At 48.4% G+C, this 17,197-nt stretch overlaps 1 protein-coding gene across 11 annotated transcripts in view; it reads right to left on the minus strand.

Annotated features, from left to right (window-relative positions):
• MRAS (muscle RAS oncogene homolog) overlaps positions 1–17,197 on the minus strand; it is a 53,946-nt gene that overhangs the window by 21,885 nt on the left and 14,864 nt on the right. For 10 of the 11 annotated variants that reach the window (XR_010410372.1, XR_010410373.1, XR_010410374.1 and 7 more), the window contains exon 2: positions 8,657–8,867. Coding sequence is in view for 6 of the 11 variants with exons in the window: in XM_045903689.3 (XP_045759645.1) it covers positions 8,657–8,849 (193 nt within the window). In the remaining 5 variants the exon portion in view is untranslated. Of the gene's footprint in view, positions 1–8,656; positions 8,868–11,048; positions 11,146–17,197 lie in introns of all 11 variants that reach the window. The other variant, XM_064587375.1, reaches the window with a different exon arrangement.

Below are 17,197 nucleotides of genomic sequence, written 5' to 3' on the forward strand. Positions count from 1 at the left end.
CGGGTGGATAGGTAAGATCTCAAACTTATTAACCTGGCTGGTGCACTCAGCCCAAACAGGTCACAGGACCAGGAGCAATCGGCATAAAGTTCTGAAGTCAGGGCAAAACCCGAAAGTAATTGCAGGAGTATAGGACCTGTCAGCAATGTGAGAAGAACCCCACTTGGGGCTTGGGGTGCAAACCCCCAGACTGACTCCTGGCTGTGCTGTGCTGTTTGACAGGGGGGGGGGGGGTGCGCGTTGCACACACGCCATCATCATGCAGCCTTGCTGAGCTGACTCTAGGTCACTGGCTGATGGGGGCCCCTCAGCAGCCAGGCTGGCAGGTGGGGTTTAGCTGGCACAGGGCAAGAGTAAGATCCTTCGCTTCGGGGTCAGAGGAAAGGGGCTCTAATCAGCTGTGTGACCTTGGCCATGCTTAACCCCTCGCTGAATCTTGGTCCTCCCCTGCAGGGCCCTGACTGATCAGAGGGCCGCGGGACAGGCGCTGCGGCAGGAGGGAAGGGCCCTCGGGGACAGAGGACAGCGGCGGCAGCGACCTTCCAATGGCACAGATGTAGCTCACCATCTGATCAACTCGTAGGGCAGTGCTGGTACACACCGGTGGAGGCCCGGCTCTGCTCCCCTGGAAGCTGGAGACGCTAATCTCCACGTGGCAGAACTGTTACAAGGGGGAAATAAAACAATCCCTGAGCACAGGCTCTGGCCTTCCAGAAGAGTCTGGTCAGGAGGAACTGCTCCCACTGCCATGAAGGGGAAGGAGCCACAGTGAGAGAAGGTTTGGGAGGTCGATCTGGCTTCAGTGTACCAGGAAGCGCTGCCCTAGGCAGCTCGGAGGTCAGTGAGTTGCACGTTACTGGAAGCATGCAAGCAGTGATGGCTGATGGAACCAGGATAAAGGGTCAGGCAGAGGCCCGCAGGGCTGGATTTCATAATCTGAGGCCAGTGGCCATGTTCTCTCATAAAGGAAAAAAGGGTAATTCCTTCCACATCATTGCCAGCAGGAAAACGGGAGGATGGCTGGACAGGTGGAAAAATAGGCCCACTCTGCCTGTGCCCCATTCTTAGTTGGGGGAGCCATGGGGAAGTGCTTACTCGGAAGCTGGTCCCTCATGTAAAGCCTCTAGGCCAGAAAAATACACTTAATAAACGTTCCTTTTGCTCTTGCTGCCCTTCCAATGTCCTCCTTCCCTCCCCCTCCCCAGAAAGAATGTGGATTCAAGTGTTCAGGGAAAAGCCAGGTCCAGGCCACTCCAAGAAGACAACAGCACTTGTGTCTGAGGTTTGGGCAGAAGCCAGAGTGGAAACCTCCCAGCTTCTGAGGGTGCAGGAGAAGAGGTGGAGTTTTCACTCTTTGCAAAGACCTAGCTGTTGCTGGGGAGAGCGGGGGACAGAGAGGCTGCAGAACTGGGCCCAAGAGCCCCTAGTGGGAAGAGGTGTCAGGAGATTCCGGGCCCACTGCTGTTCTCTGTTGTTGGAAGGAAGATGCAAGGCTGGGCAGAGGGCAGGACTGGGAACCGTAGAGGAGGGAAGGCCCAGAAACACCTGCCCCTACTGTAAGTGGGCAGAGGATGTGGTCAACATCCTACCCTGCAGGACCAAGGTCTGGGTCAAAGAGGAGGCAAGCAGGACAGGATGGGGAATGTGCCCGGCGGAGCCAAGAGGCCCCAGGCCTGGCTCTGCCTCTAGCTAGGTCTGACCTCGGGCGAGCCCCTTCTCCACCTGCACCAGTTTCCTCAGGTGTAAGGTGAGGGGGGTGGTACCATAGAGCTCAGGAGCCTTCCAGCCCTAGCCTAACAGAAAAAATAGGCACACGAGAACTAAAAGACACAACACCTGAAAGCATGGATTAGAATAGATCTTTGTACACTCGTGTGCACAGCAGCATTATTCACAATAGCCAGAAAGTGGAAACAGCCCCTGTGTCCGCTGCTGGATGAATGTGGTATATACACATACAGTGGAGTAGTATTCAGTCTTTAAAAAGAAGAAATGCTGACCCACGTTATAAAACGGATGAACCTTGAAGACGCTGCGCTAGGTGAAAGAAGCCAGCCACAGGAGGACGAGTCCCGTGCGTGCCCACATATGTGAGGTACTTAGAGCGGTCAGCTTCCGAGGGACAGAACGTGGTGCGGTGGTTGCCGGGGCTGGGGGAGGGCAGCGGCAGTTATCACAGTGAGTGAGCTCAGAGTGCCGGCTGGAGACGAGTAAGTCTGTGGACTGATGGTGGTGGTGGCTGCAGAACAGAGTGGACGGACTTAATGCCGCAGAGCTGTATGCTTAAAAATGGTTACACCAGGGTGCCTGGGTGGCTCAGTTGGTTAAGCGACTGCCTTCAGCTCAGGTCATGATCCCAGGGTCCTGGGATCGAGCCCCGCATCGGGCTCCCTGCTCTGCGGGGAGCCTGCTTCTCCCTCTCCCACTCCCCCTGCTTGTGTTACCTCTCTCGCTGTGTCTCTCTCTGTCAAATAAATAAATAAAATCTTAAAAAAAAAAAAATGGTTACACTGGTAAGTTTTAGGTGTATTTTACCACAATAAAAAAAACCCCACAAGAATAAATACAAAACTTCAAGACTCTGCCTAAGGCTTGGTTCTTCCTGATGGTTTGAAACCTGAGCACTGGGGTGGGGTGAGTCCCGTAGCTGAAAGTCAGTGTGAGGTGCGGTTCAGAGTCAGACCAGACGAGAGAGGGCTGGAGAGCCGGGAGATGGGGAAGCTGATGCAAGCCCACAGCAGAGAGGTGGGCACCAGACACTGAGGAGATATTTCCAGAAATGCACCTGCAACAATGACAGGTGAGACGGGGGTCCCAAAGCCCCGGGGGGTGGAGGAGAACTCAGAGCAGGCTTGCTCCAAAGCCTGGGGGTCCCAGACACTGGGGAGCCCGGCTGCTGGCCCTTGAGGTCAGCTGCCTCCTGTATTTTAGATTCTGGGAGAACCAGGGCAATGAGGTCCCTTCAAAGAAAGCAAGAAACAAGTCTGTAAGTAAGCTGGAAGCTTGTGAGAATCCTCAGCGTGGCAACCACAGAGAAGGCTTTTTGAGCAAGCTAAGGAAGAGCACCCGGCCCTCTGAGGGGCCTTGGGCGAGTTGTAAGAAGGGCAGGTGAGGGTGTCTGTTGATCCTGATAATCCAGGCCACACTCCCCTCTCCCCAGGATTTCAACATCCATTCCCAGAGGCACAGGGATCAGTGTGTGAGGTGGGAGAGGATTTTCCCACCCAACGAGACTAACAGAGAATCCAGGACACAAAGGGGGAGTTCAAGCCATTGCTAGCTATGTGAATCTCTCTGTGCTCTATTTTTATGATGATAACAACAGTAGCTAGCAAAACAGCACTGTAAGGATTAAAAGACAGCACATACAAAGTGCTTAGTGTAGGGTTTCCTCAGAGTAATTGCTCAATAAATATTATTACTGCCTTCATAATTATCCTCCTCCTCCTCATCATCATCATGCTCAGGCTGCCATGTTTTTGCTTTTTCTGAATATGGAAGAAGAGCAACCCCAGAGTTCAGAGCACTTGGAAGGCATCCCAGGCTTAGCCCTTCCCCCAGGATGGTATGGCCTCCAGGAAAGCAGGATGTCCGGGCTCTAGATGCCCCTGGGAAAGTCCTGTCTATTCCAGGCCTACAAACCACCCCAGAAGAGTCCAGCCCCAAAAGGTGTCAGAGTTACATTCATGTCTAAATACAACCAGCCTTTGATTAAAGTTCCCAAAATATGGGGCATCCTTTTAGATGCCAGATTAATTAATATTTAGCTGTAATGTTTTAAGCCTTCCCTTTCTTAATACAAGACCTAAATGAGTGGGGAAATGTACTAATCTGGGAATCCGGTATCTGTGCCCGAGGCAGGCGCTGGGTGGGCAGTGCCCTAAATTAGGCTGGATTCAGTGGCAGGTTTAGAGGCATAGCACCCAAGGGGAGCCCAGATGCTTCGGAACAAAAGCTTTGCAAGTTCATGCTTATAAAGTAATGCTTTGGCCATGCTTCCCTTTTCCCTGCTGTTGCAGCTGCTATAAATGTTATCACAGGGGCACCTGGGGCGTTCAGTCGGTTAAGCGTCTGCCTTTGGTTCAGATCATGATCCCAGGGTCCTGGGATGGAGCCCTGAGTCGGGCTCCCTGCTGCTTCCCCTGCTTGTGCTCTCTCACTCTCTCTCTTAAATAAATTAAAAAAAATATTTAAGAAACAAAAATAAAATCACAAAATCTTCCTAAAAATCACCCTTGAAAACTTTTTTCCCCCTCAGAAACTAATCTAATACCCAAAGTTACTTTAAGAAAAAGTTAAAGAAGTCAATATGGCTATATAGAGAAATAATATTTATTGAGCTCAACTGTGTACCAGGCATGGTGTTACTCTCTCCTATATGCATTATGCAACATTTTCCAGAATGTTTTCTGTGGAAATAGCCCAGAATGATGTGCAAAATGTGGTCTTTTGGGAAACCCTAAGGACAATATATCCTACCAGTATATCTCCAATATTATGTTTGTATATGGACGATTCTTTTAAGTCCCATAGTAAAGAAACTGTTTATATTTCTTTGACTCAGTATATCTCAAAGTGTGGAATATATATGAATAGGTAATGCATGAGATGAATTTAGAAAGTGCATAAATGTAAGTTTTAAATTTTAATGGTTATATATATTTATTATGTAATACAACTGACAGATCAAACCTGTGACTGCACATATATTCTTCAGGACTCATTCATTCATTCATTTCACACACATTTACTGAGGACCAGTATTCTAGACACTGAGAATAGAGCAGTAAATAAAGTCCCTACTCTCAAAAATTTATATTTTATTGGGGAGCAACAAAAACTCAAACAAATAAACACACTGAACAAATATAAATATATGTTCAACAGTAAAAGGTAGAATAAAGAAAAAGAGTTGTTCAGGGGGACAGAATGATGGGGGGGGGTAACTAGTAGAGATGGTTTGGTCAGGGAAGACCTCTTTGATAAAGTTAACATTTGAGTGGAGAGGTACCCGAAGTGAGAATACATTTCTGAAGGAAGCACATTCTAGGCAGAGATAATACCAAATGCAAAGCCCCTGAGGTGGGAATATGCTTGGTTCCTGGTGAACTATTCAAAGTTTCAGGGCTGCAGACAAACCCCTGAAGGATGGTGCTTTTAAAAATTAAGATACAGGGTGCCTGGGTGGCTTAGTTGGTTAAGCGACTGCCTTCGGCTCAGGTCATGATCCTGGAGTCCCAGGATCGAGTCCCACATCAGGCTCCCTGCTCAGCAGGGAGTCTGCTTCTCCCTCTGACCCTCCTCCCTCTCATGCTCTCTGTCTCTCATTCTCTCTCTTGCAAATAAAAAAAAAAAAAAATTAAAAATTAAGATACAATTAAAATACCATAATATTCACCCTTTTAAAGTACACAATTCAGTATATATACAAAGTTGTCGCTTTTTTTTTTTTTAAGTGATGATTTGGTACTGGTTCTGACCAAGATGGAGTAACAGGGACCAGATTTATCTTCTCGCCTCAAACCACCACAAATCAGACAAAATAACAGACATCCAAAGTAACAGACATCCACAGAACACACCCAACAATGGCAGAATACCCATTCTTTTTGTGTGCATATGGACTATTTAGCCAGAGAGACCAAGTCCTGGGTCATAAAACAAGCCTCCATGAGTTTTAAATAATTTAAATAATATACTGTATGCTCTCTGACACAATGAAAATAAAATAGAAACCAATGACAGAAGGATCTCTGGAAAATTCCTAAATACACTTGAAAACTAAATGTTTCTAAATAACCTATGGGTCAAAGATGATCTCAAAAGGGAAATTAGAAAGTATTTTGAACTGAATGGAAATGAAGATACAATGTATTAGAATAGGTGGGGTGCTGCCAAAGACGTAGTTGGGGGAATTTGTGGCACCAAACGAGTATCCTGGAAAAAAAGAAATGTTCCAGTCAGTGGCTTCAGCTTCCATTTTAAAAAGTTAGAGAAGAACAAATTAAATCCAAAGTAGGCAGACAAAAGGAAATAATGCAGGTAGGAGTGGCAAATCAATGGAGCCAAATGGGAAAAGTCAAAGGACTCAAGAGCTGGTTCTCTTTTGAAAATCAATGGCATTGCTCCATCTCTAACCTGCCTGATTAGGGAAAAGGGGGAAGATACAAATTAACAACATCAGGAATGAGAGAGGCAACATCACTACGAACTCTACCGATATTAAGAAAATAATAAGAGGATATCACGAACATCTTTATGTCAATAAATTTGGTAACTTTGATGAACTGAACAACTTTTTGAAAGACACAAACTGACAAAGGAGACTCCAGCTTCAGATGTCCTCATAGGTGAATTCTACTAAACATTTAAGGAAGAAATAATACCAGTTTTGTTCAAACTCTTCCAGAAAACTGAAGAAGAGAGCATACGTCTCAATTCATTCTGTAAAGCCAACATTACTCAGACATGACAAGAAAACTACAGACCAATATAGCTCTCAAGAACATCAACTCAAAAATTCTAAACAAAATTTTAGCAAATCAAAGCCAACAATATATAAAAGGATAATACATCATGGCCAGGTGGGATTTATCCCAGGGATACAATGTTGGTTTAACATTAGAAAAATTAACGTGATTTGCCATATTGACATACTAAAAAAGAAATACCATCTGAGTATCTTAGTAGACACAGAAGAAGCATTTGACAAAAGCCAACATCCGCACCTCATAAAAATTCTCAGCAAACTAGAAATAGAAAGGAACTTCCCCAACCTGATAAAGGGAATGTATAAAAAACCTACAGCTAACATCATACTTAGTGCTGAAAGACTGAAAGAAAGCTTTCTTCTTAAGATCAAGAACAAGACAAGTATGTCTTTAGTCAGCAAAATAAGGCAAGAAAAAGAAACAGAAGCCACCCAGATCAGAAAGGAAGAAGTAAAACTATCTTTACTCATAGACGTGACCATCTCTGCAGAAAATCCAAAGGAATCTACAAAAAAGCCACTAGAATAAGTGAGTTTAGTAAGGTTGCAGGTTATAGTTAATATACAAAATGCTCCTGTATTTCTACATATTAGCAACAAAAATTGACAACTGAAATGAAAAACCAGTATAATTTATAATACAGATTGTAGATATAAATCTGACAAAATATGTAAAAGACCTATGCAAGAAAATCTGCAAAAACAATTGATGAGAGAATTAGAGAAGACCTAAAAATATGGAGAAATACAGTGTTCATGGGTTGGAAGGCTCAACATTGTTAGGATGTCAATTCTTCTCAAATCTATAGAGCTACAGATTTAACACAATCTCAGTCAAAATCTAAAATTTTTGAATTTAACTGATTCGAAAATTCACACGGAAATGCAAAGGACCTAGACGGGCCAAAGCAACGTTGAAAAAGAACAAAATTGGGGATTTAATGGGACATGATTTTAGGACTTATTATAAGGCTATAGTTATCAAGACAGTGTGGTATTGATGCTAAGAGAGACAGATCAAACAGAATATATGGGCAACTAATTTTCATCAAAGGTACAAAGGCAACTCAGTGGAGAAAGGACAACCTTTTCAACAAATAGTGCTGGAATAGTTGCATCTCCATATACAAACAAACAAAATAAAACTAAACTAAACTTTGTTCCATACCTCACACCATATACAACAGTTAACTCAGGGTGAATCATAAACCTAAATACAGAACCTAAAGCCATTAAACTGCTAGGAGAAAACTTCTGCGACCTTGGGTTAGGCAAATATTTTAGCCATGACACCAAAAGCACAATCCATAAAAGAACAAACTGATAAACGGGACTTCCTCAAAATTACAAACTCTAGTCTTTGAAAGACACAGTTAAGAGAATGAAAAACATGCCACAAACTGGAAGAAAACACTTGCAAATGACATAGCTGACAGAGGACTTCTATCCCAGTGGCTTTCCAAGCTCCCCTCCTACAATGACAGTCTACCCCTAATGGCTCTTTGTTTAAGAGACAGTATAAAGTCCTAACCAGTAAGAATCTGGAGCTGTGGTTTACTTTAGCTTCACCTGGAAGGCTTGTTAAAACACAGACTGCTGGGCTCCACCCTCAGAATCTCGGAATCAGTAGAGCCTGAGGGTTTTCATTTCTGATAAGCATCCTGGTAATGTTTAGGCTGCTGGCCTGATTACCACAATTTGAGAACTGCTCATCTAGACCAATTTAGACTAAACTTGAAACAAAGTCAAATGCAAGATTTTCCCTCCAAGTGAAAATAAACTATGCTCACTAAAAAATAATTTATCCCCCACCTTCTTTTTTATTAGCCGGAGACATCTGTAAATGCTAATCAGCGCTTCTGATCAGCAAGCAATAACAAACATGACATCACTGAGTTGGCATGATTCTAGCCTTGCCTCTTTGTTGAATACACATTTTGGTTTCCACAAAGCTGTTCAGAATTCACCCTGGAAAACATACACGGCCTTATACCAGCCATGTCACAATGACAACATGAAAGAAGCCATCCAGCCGCAGTGAAGCTCATCAACTTCCTTTGACCCTCCGTCTCCCCCCCACCCCCCTCCCCTCTCCGCCCACCCCCCTCCCCACCCACTACTTCCCCCCCATGCCCCCCCATTGTAGGGCTGCCATCTGGGTCTCACCGTCCAGGATGGCCCATTGATTGTCAATCTCTGTGTGTTTCAGGTAGGAGTCTTCGATGGTGGGGTCGTAGTCAGGCACAAAAATCTTCTGGAAAAACTGGATGGTGAGGGCACTCTTGCCCACACCCCCATCTCCCACCACCACCAGCTTGTACGTGGGGAGGTTGTCACTGGGGACGGCACTGGTTGCCATGTTTATGGTAGGTCAGACCTGGGGAGGCAAGACATGTGTAATGAGGCCGGGGGCTTTTTCCTTTCTGACCTTATAGAGTAATAAATACTCCCAATTATATATTGATTCAGTCATTCATTGAATACCAACTATGTGCCACACCTGGTCTTGGGGACACAGTACTACTAGACACCATGAGGTCTTTAACAAGTACAGCCAAAAGCCAGGTCAAAGAAGCATTTCTAGCACTAAAGTCTGCCCTATTCCCATACAGGTAAACATGTGGGTGCTAGTCCGAGTAGGGATGGCACCTTTTACATCAGCTCTGGCCACGGGCCTGCTGTGCCCAGAAGGATCTGAGGTTGCCTGAGCTAAGGGAAGGTTGGCCATAATAGCCTGGTGCGCCAGAGTTCAGGATCTCCGTGCACCCCGCCCCCCGCCCCCTGAATTTAGTGATTGTGGCTCCTTTCCCTCAGTCTCCTTGCCCTTTGTCATGCAGAAAGTTGTGCTGGAATCTCTTGGCATCTGGTCACCCCCTGTGTTAGCTGGGCGGGAGGAAGAGGAGGAGCAGGGCTAAGTTTTGTTTTAATGATGTTGAGTCCAGCTAAGGCAGTGGTTCTCAACCAGGGGCAATCCTGCCCCCCAGGGACATCTGCAATATCCGGAGATAATTTTGGTTGTTAAAACCAAGTGGGTGTTACTGGCATGCAGTCAGCAGAGGCCAAGGCTGTGGCTACACATCCTACAACGCACAGGGCATCCCCCACCACACAGAATTATCCACCCTAAGATGTCAATAGTGCTAATGAGCTAAGGGGACTAGGCAGGAGCCCGAAACGTGGGGCGAGGATTCTAAAGAATAATGAGCCTTAACAGATAAGGACTGATTGTGAAGAGGTGACAGCAGAGAAGCGAAGAGTGATCTTTGGAAGCAGCGTCATAAAGTGACAAGGAGGAGAGGGAGGCAGGGAGGCAGGGAGCGTGGACGGAGCGCTCAGCCCAGGGTTCTGGGCTGCTAACTGTGGACCCCGCCAGGGTGCCAGGGAGAACAATGCCCCCTCCTGCTATGGCGACACTCCCGGGTAGCAGGAGCACTGACCCGGTGCCAAGAGGGTGCAAGCTTGATCCTGCCTCACGGTACTAGAAAAGAATCTCTGCACAAGCTGGGAGGCAGAAAGGCATGGCGCAGGTGTGACGGGGACACTCAAGGGTGCGGACTGGGTGTCCTGCGTTCCTCGCTGCTGCTTGGGAAGGCCACGCCGAGCCATACCTTCCTTACCTAACAGATGCAAGGGCTGGATTTTCTTTTACAGTTATTGGCAGCTCTGAAAGAGTCCTCAGTTCTAGAGAGCAACAGAAAGGGTGTTCGACACAAGTGTGGGTTATGTGGCCACACTGATCTGCATGGGGCTGCGGGAGGGAGTCATTGCAAAAACGCTCTGCAGTTACTGAAGCTTGATGTTGACATTTAGGACTTCCCTGCATCCTGAGGAAGTATACGCGCTTGTATACACTGCGGGTGAGCATGTAAATCTGTCCCGACTGGACTGAGAATACACTCGCATAAATATATCGAAACTTAAAATGACATACCACCTCTCGAAGCTATCTGGTATATGAGGATTTATTCTAGGAAATAATCAGACAAGTGTACAAAGATGTAAAGAACAGGGGGAAAATGGAAATCACTTAAATGTTGCGGGGGAGTTAAAGAAAAAGTTATCTACACAATGCAATACTATGCAGCCATTAAAAAGGATGATAGTCCCTAACCTAGAAAAGTTTATATTATGCATGAAGAAAGCCCCAAACAGGCTGCAAAACCACAAGTACATATGATTGCACCTCCATGAATGAATCTATATGTCTAGATGTGGTTCTAGGCATAGAGAGGACTGGCAGATTTGGGGGCACTTTCTCAATTTTTCTCAACACTTGCTATAACAAGCTAATATTTTATATGTATACTGGGAAAGTTTAACAATATTAAAATATTCCCACCAATGGGAATAAAAGGCACAGCATAGGGAGCATAGTCAATGGTACTGTAACAGCAATGCATGGTGACAGATAGCTACATTTGTGGTGAGCGGAGCAGAACGTATAGAGTTGATGAATCACTATGTTGTACACCTGAAACTAATGTAACATTGTGTGTCGACTATCCTCAAATAAAAAAAAAATTTTTTAATGTTCCCGCCAAATAAATGTTCCAGCTACCTGAAAATGTAGGACTCTGTGTCCTTCAGGTGGGGCTTTAAGCTCCTTTGGTGCAGGATATTGGGCCCAGGGGCCGGCTGCAGCCTCAGCTGTCTCCCTAAGAAGGGTAAAGGTGGGGACAAGTTGAGGCTTTGGCAAACTGAGATCTTCCACATGACAAGGGATGGTGGTCCAAAGGGGCCACAGGGCAGTTGGAAGGAAACAGAAATGCGGAGAGGAGGGCAAGGGCCAGCTCCCTCTCTCCTTCACCTCTCAGGTCAGGGGATCGAGGTGTCAGCCCCTCCTTACCCGCCATCTTGGCCGAGGGTGGACAATGACACTGGGCCAGGGTGGGCGTGTTTGCCTGTGAGAGAGGCTGTTTCTAAAGCTCCCTTCCATTCTCTGCTGGCAGCGACATGAATAAAAAATACTCAGTGGGTGGGAAGATATCAAGAAGGAAAATTATTTCTCTTGATTTTCTTCTCAAAATGAAACAAGATAAGAAATCTCCACTAGTAAGTATGATAGAGGACATGAACTGAATCTCTGTGTTGGTACTCAGACCAGCCACAGCAGAATCACCTGGGGACCTGCTTGCCAAGCAAGGCAGCTGCCAGGAAACAGACGAGGGGCTCCTTCCCTTCACAGAGCTCCGCACTCAGGGGTTGAGCCCCTGAGAGATCACAGGCAGCCAACTCGGGGTTCCCTCCCAACCAAGACTCAATGGAAGCAGGTTAGAATGCACAGTTAGCACAAAAATTGGACCGGATCCCCCGTGGTGAAAAACGCTTTAGTGCTGCCCATCGCTGATGGGCCAAGTCCCGGCTCCTTCACTGGACATTCAAGGCTGTCACTGGTCACCATGCTGACCTCTCCAGTGGTAGCTATACCACAGCCTCTCACACTCTGCTCGCTCTCCCAGCCAGCTTTATGTTCGCCCAGTGTGCCCTGGGGTCACACCGAGTGCCCTGCAGACCCCTGGGAGAGCACATACCTCTTCACAGGTCAGGCCCGGGCCCAGGAATCACTTCCTATGGGAGGCACCTCCTTCTACTCTGCGCCCTGCAGTTCCTGGTGCAGAGGCCACCGGTATCCTTGAAACCGTCTACATTTAATGTGCACAGAAGGGCAGGGACGGCATCTCGTCCTCTCTGTATCGCCAAAGCCTGGCAGAGCATCAGCAGGGAGCAAAAGGCTAGCTGAAGGCATTTCTGAACCACTGTCAGACCACCTACCAGCCACAGCATTGGGCCTGACCATGGAGAGGGCCAAGAGGCAACCCTCCCAGCCTCCTTCTACCAAGTCAGACCAATCACACAGAAAAGCCCTTCTGGAAGCAAGCGTGGGCCCAGGAAGGAGAGAAGGTGTTGCACGGCCAAGAGAATGAGTCCAGACCAGGCCCCTCCCCCCAATTCATAAAGGCTCTTCTCCTGATGGACATGTTTTTCCAGGCTTTCAGCCTCCCCCCAAATAATCCCTGACTAAACAATGTCTTTGTAAGTGCGGAGGGCAGTCAAAATGCACCACACTCCTACAAAATAGGCTGGACCCGAGTGGTAAAGAGAAAGATTTTTTTTCAGTCACCACAGGCTATGACGAAAGACACCACAGGATAAAAAGTTGGTTGGTGGTTAAGGAGCAAACTGCTTACATTCACAAGACCCACCTCCTCTCTAGACTATTCAACTAGAAGATCAGAGATCTTTCTAGATCTTCTGGGAGATCATTCTAGAATTTCGGTTCTTTACTTTTTGGGGGTCTTGGATGGCCCCTTTGAGGTGGGAGGGTAGTATAAGGTGGACCTAGGGTCTCTCTTGAAAGTTCCCCCACCAGTTTTCGATGCTAGATACTCTCCCACAGACCAGGTGGGTGACCCTGCTGGGCAAGTTACTGTTCACAGCCTCAGTTTCCTATTTGTAAGATGGGACTGATTAGAAAATTATACTTTGCAGGACTGCTCTAAGCATGAAATTAAAATGTATGAAATGTGCCCAGTTTAGAGAAGGTGCGCCAATGTTTGTTCCCGCGCCTTGTTTACTTTGTTCCCTGGAGAGACTCCCCCATCAGAAGTCCCGCTGCCACCTCAGCTCCAGGGCAGGCAGGCCTGTGTGGGAACGTCGCCCAACATTCAGAACGTCGTTTCCACCGGGAATGGCTCCGAGGTTCAGGCAGCCCCCTCCCCGCAGAAACCAACTTTTGGAAGAGCCGCCGCTGGGCGCGGGGGCGGCTGAGCGCTGGTTCCCATGGCAACCCCCGCTCCCGGCGCCCCTCCCTGTGCACCGGCAGCCCAGCCCCTCCCACAGGCTGGAAACTGTTCCCTCAAAGGCAGCGTCGCTGCTTGGACAATTTTAATCACACGTATACAAAAACTTCGGGCATCTTTAACCAGAGAAATAAACTTTTTTTGGCGGCTGTCTTTTGCTCCCTTCCTCTCTCAGGGTTAGCACCGTCTTGCGAGGTGTGAATTTTTGTTTCCTGAATGGCAGCTTCGTCTCCTCCGAGCAGCTCAGAAGCTCCGCCAGGACAGGAGCCACATCTCCTCATTCCCTTGCCTTTTACAGGGCCAGGCAGGGCCCAACACATGGGAGGCTCAGGGTCTATTCATTGACTGACTGCTGGATACTGCCCCAGGGCAGCCTTCTACCCAGCCAGCCCTCCCTTGGGCCAAGAAGCAGGAGGTGATGCTCTTAGGAGGTGCGGGGCTGGGTGGACAGATGACCCCAGAATAGCCTCTTCACCCAGCCATTTTCAAAGTATGCTGGGAGGGTTCTGAGACCTCCTGGGGACAGTCCTGTGCAAAGCCCCCCTTGGTTCTCACGGCGGGGGGGGGGGGGGGCTGGGGGGGGGGTGTCATTAATAGCCTGTGACTGCAGTTAGGCAGCTCGAGTTCCATTCGTGTCTCTGATATGGACTCCCTGTGTGACCTGGAACAAGTTTCTTAACTTCCGGGAGCCTGCTTCCCCATCTATAAAACAGGAGAATAGGACGCTCAAGAATGTGTGAGGTGCCAGTGAAAAAAACTGAAAAGCCCCAGTATGGGCGTATTTGCACTGATAGGCAAAGTAGTTGGTCCCCTGGTCTCCCTCCAACCAGGTAGACCCCAGTGATCTGGACCACTTGCCTGCCCCCATCGAAAGCCCTAAGAGCATCTGTACCACATAGGGCTGTTGGAGGACCCAATACAGCAACACATATAAATGCTTGGGAAAACAGAGCTCTAGCCCCCAAAACAGCAGTGCCCAGTGGCTATGATCCCTTACCAATGTGTTGCATTCTCCCAAATTCCCAGGTTCTAGGGCTTCTACAGAGCTTGTTTCCCAAAAGAATAGCCCCCAGTACTGCCCATTTTTATTAGCAGGCCCATAAAAAAGAAATAGCTTTGCCTGCAGACATTGTCAAGGGGTTCATAGGCTCCCTGGCCCCTCCATGCACCCTATCCCCCCAACCAGCACACTTCCAAAGCAGTGTCAGACAGTCCTGGCCAGAAGAACTGATGCCCAGGAGAGGCTCCACAGTAATCACGCTCCCCACCATTCAGTGGCCATATGCAGTGGACTGGCTGGACACCAAAGGTCACGCTGGGAACGATCGCAACACATTGCCTTAAATTCTCTGGGTGATTAGTTTTACAGCATCACAGAGTTTTTCTTTGATTGTCATCGTGATTTCGCTAACCCACTGGGCACTCTTCATTCTTGTTGGTTGCGTCCCTCGCCCTGATTATAGGACCAAAGATTCTTGGAGTTGGGGCAGTGGCCAACCCAGAGCCTCACCCAAAGACGCTGCTAACTTTATTGAAAGTTTAGTTTTCACTGCTTTTTGCTTCTCTACTTCTGTACTAATTATTTTTAAAGATTCCTCCAATCCCAGCAGTTGAACTACAAGTTGTCTGGTAAATAAGGCTTGAAGAGAAAGGGACATATTCACTATTAATGCAGCTCTTGGGAGAGTGAATGGATTTTCAATCACATTGAGCTGAATCAGCTCTGGGAAGCTAATCTCATCTCCATGATGTCTGGGTGTGCCCAGCTCAGGGGGATGAGGACACACTGGGGGGAGCGACCCAACCCATGAGGAGGAAATGGCTCTGCATTCCAGGAGCTGCCCTTCCCTTCTGCACAATTCCCAGAAATGGGCAGCTTCCCCAGGGCAGCTGTCTTGCAGGCTGCGCAGAGATGGTGCCGTCCTGTCAGGGGTCTAGGCCACTCGCTATCCCCTAAGGCTTCACTCTCCACTCTCCCCTCCCCAAGACGTTGCTCCGACCCATTGTCTCACATCTCTGCTAATGCAAGCCCAGCTCTGTCACTGCACCACTCCACCCCTCAGGGAAGCGACCAGTGCATTCAGCTCACTCCATTATTAAGACTTCACCATCCACCCGATCATGGGTGTTATTTTATGCGATAAAGGGCTTTAAACACCACTGGTTTTAGATGGTGAGTATGTGGCAGGGGTGCTGCCCCTCCCATTCCCAAACCATGGCAGACATCATAATCGACCACTGTCCTCTTCCCTGCTCAGTCTTAGAACCCTTTGTAAGGCAGCACCTTGGCAGCTGGAAGCAGGTGACTGATCCATACAGGAAACTTGTGTGGCACCCCAGATCTAACCCACTACTCTCCGGGTTCCCTCGAAAACACGTTACTTACCGGCCATCCTGTTCTGTGGGAGAGTCTCAGGACCTTTAGGGGGAGCCTGCCTGGTTATCTCTGGAGAACTCTATGAGCTGAGTCTTGGGTTAATACCTCAGCCCCTGCTTTTCTACCCCCATCAAATCCAAACTCCTCTGCTGAGACCACACCTGGACTGCTAGCAGCAGGGCAGAAATGGTCAGACAGGGATCCAGAGATCCAGGCAAAGGCCAATGCTGGACGTGAGCCAGTCGAGGGATGCAGTGCCCTTGGCCTTACTCACGACCCCCGAGGACCACGGACTTCCTCATATCACGACCGTTGACACTTGGGTCTTGCCCACTAGCTTGAGAGTGCCTCCTGACAGGGCCTGGAGCTTAGCCATTTAAGTCCCAGAACAGGTATGTGGAAATACTGCTGGAAGAGTTACAGGAGTGATCAGTGTTCAAGACAATGAACAATTCATTCATTCACGTAAGCGAACAGTCTGACGCTGTTGGAAGATTTTACCACATTAACTCACTTAGTTCTCACAACAGCCCTCTGGGGCATGCCTTTGATTATGCCCCATTTTACGGTTGAAGAAACTGAGACACAACAAAGTAAAATAACGCTTCTGAGGTCATCCAGCTCGAGAGGGGCAGCGCCAGGATCGGAAACCACGCCGCATGGCTCCAGAGCCCGTGGCCAGCCCATCGTACTGGGCATTTTCTCATCGCTGGCAAAATGGTGAGCGGGGGCAGAGTCAGGCCAGCCCAGAGGCAGCAGATCCGAGAGTGCTGCAAACAGGTCAGCAGTGAGCCAGGCAGGTGATGTCAGAGTCACAGAGACCTCCAAGGCCACATCCCTGCCCCTGTGGGGGAGGCATCCAGGGCGGATACTAGTCACTGGGAACAGACACGCCACCCCCATCCCAACTGGGACTCAGTCTGCCCAACAGGGCACAGGCCTTGTGCCGCCGCATGCTGCTGCCCCAAGGACCAGGGAGGAAGCTGGGGGGTCAGGCAACTGCCTAGCACGGTGGAAGCACCAGGCAGCTTTGAGACCCACGTTTCAGCCCCTCTGTTTGGGCCCCTCTCCACTGTGCTGGTTGCTGCCCCAGCCCCAGCCTGTCTCCTTGTGCCTGCACACCAGCTGCTCCCTGCCCAGCTTGGGGTTGGCCCCTCCCCTGGAACCCCTCATCAAGGAGCTTGAGCCACTGACTCAGCCTGCGACCTTAAGCAAGTTACTTATCTTCTGCACCTCAGTTTTCTCTTCTGTAAAAGCAGGGACAAGGACACCTGGGTGGCTCAGTCGGTTAAGCGTCTGCCTTCGGCTCAGGTCATGATCCCAGGGTCCTGGGATCGAGTCCCGCATCGGGCTCCCTGCTCAGTGGTGAGCCTGCTTCCCTTCTGCCTGCCGCTCCCCCTGCTTGTGTGCTCTCTCTCTGACAAATAAGTAAATAAAATCTTTAAAAAATAATAAAAGTAGGGAGAGCAGCATCATTTGCCGCCTGGTGGTTATGGCAGGCTGCACTGATTTGCCTGCCTGTGTGTGGCC

Source organism: Mirounga angustirostris, unplaced genomic scaffold, assembly GCF_029215605.1.
Source record: "Mirounga angustirostris isolate CCGP_5_RB_7025 unplaced genomic scaffold, mMirAng1.0.hap1 SCAF_1, whole genome shotgun sequence".
Lineage (NCBI taxonomy): Eukaryota > Metazoa > Chordata > Mammalia > Carnivora > Phocidae > Mirounga > Mirounga angustirostris.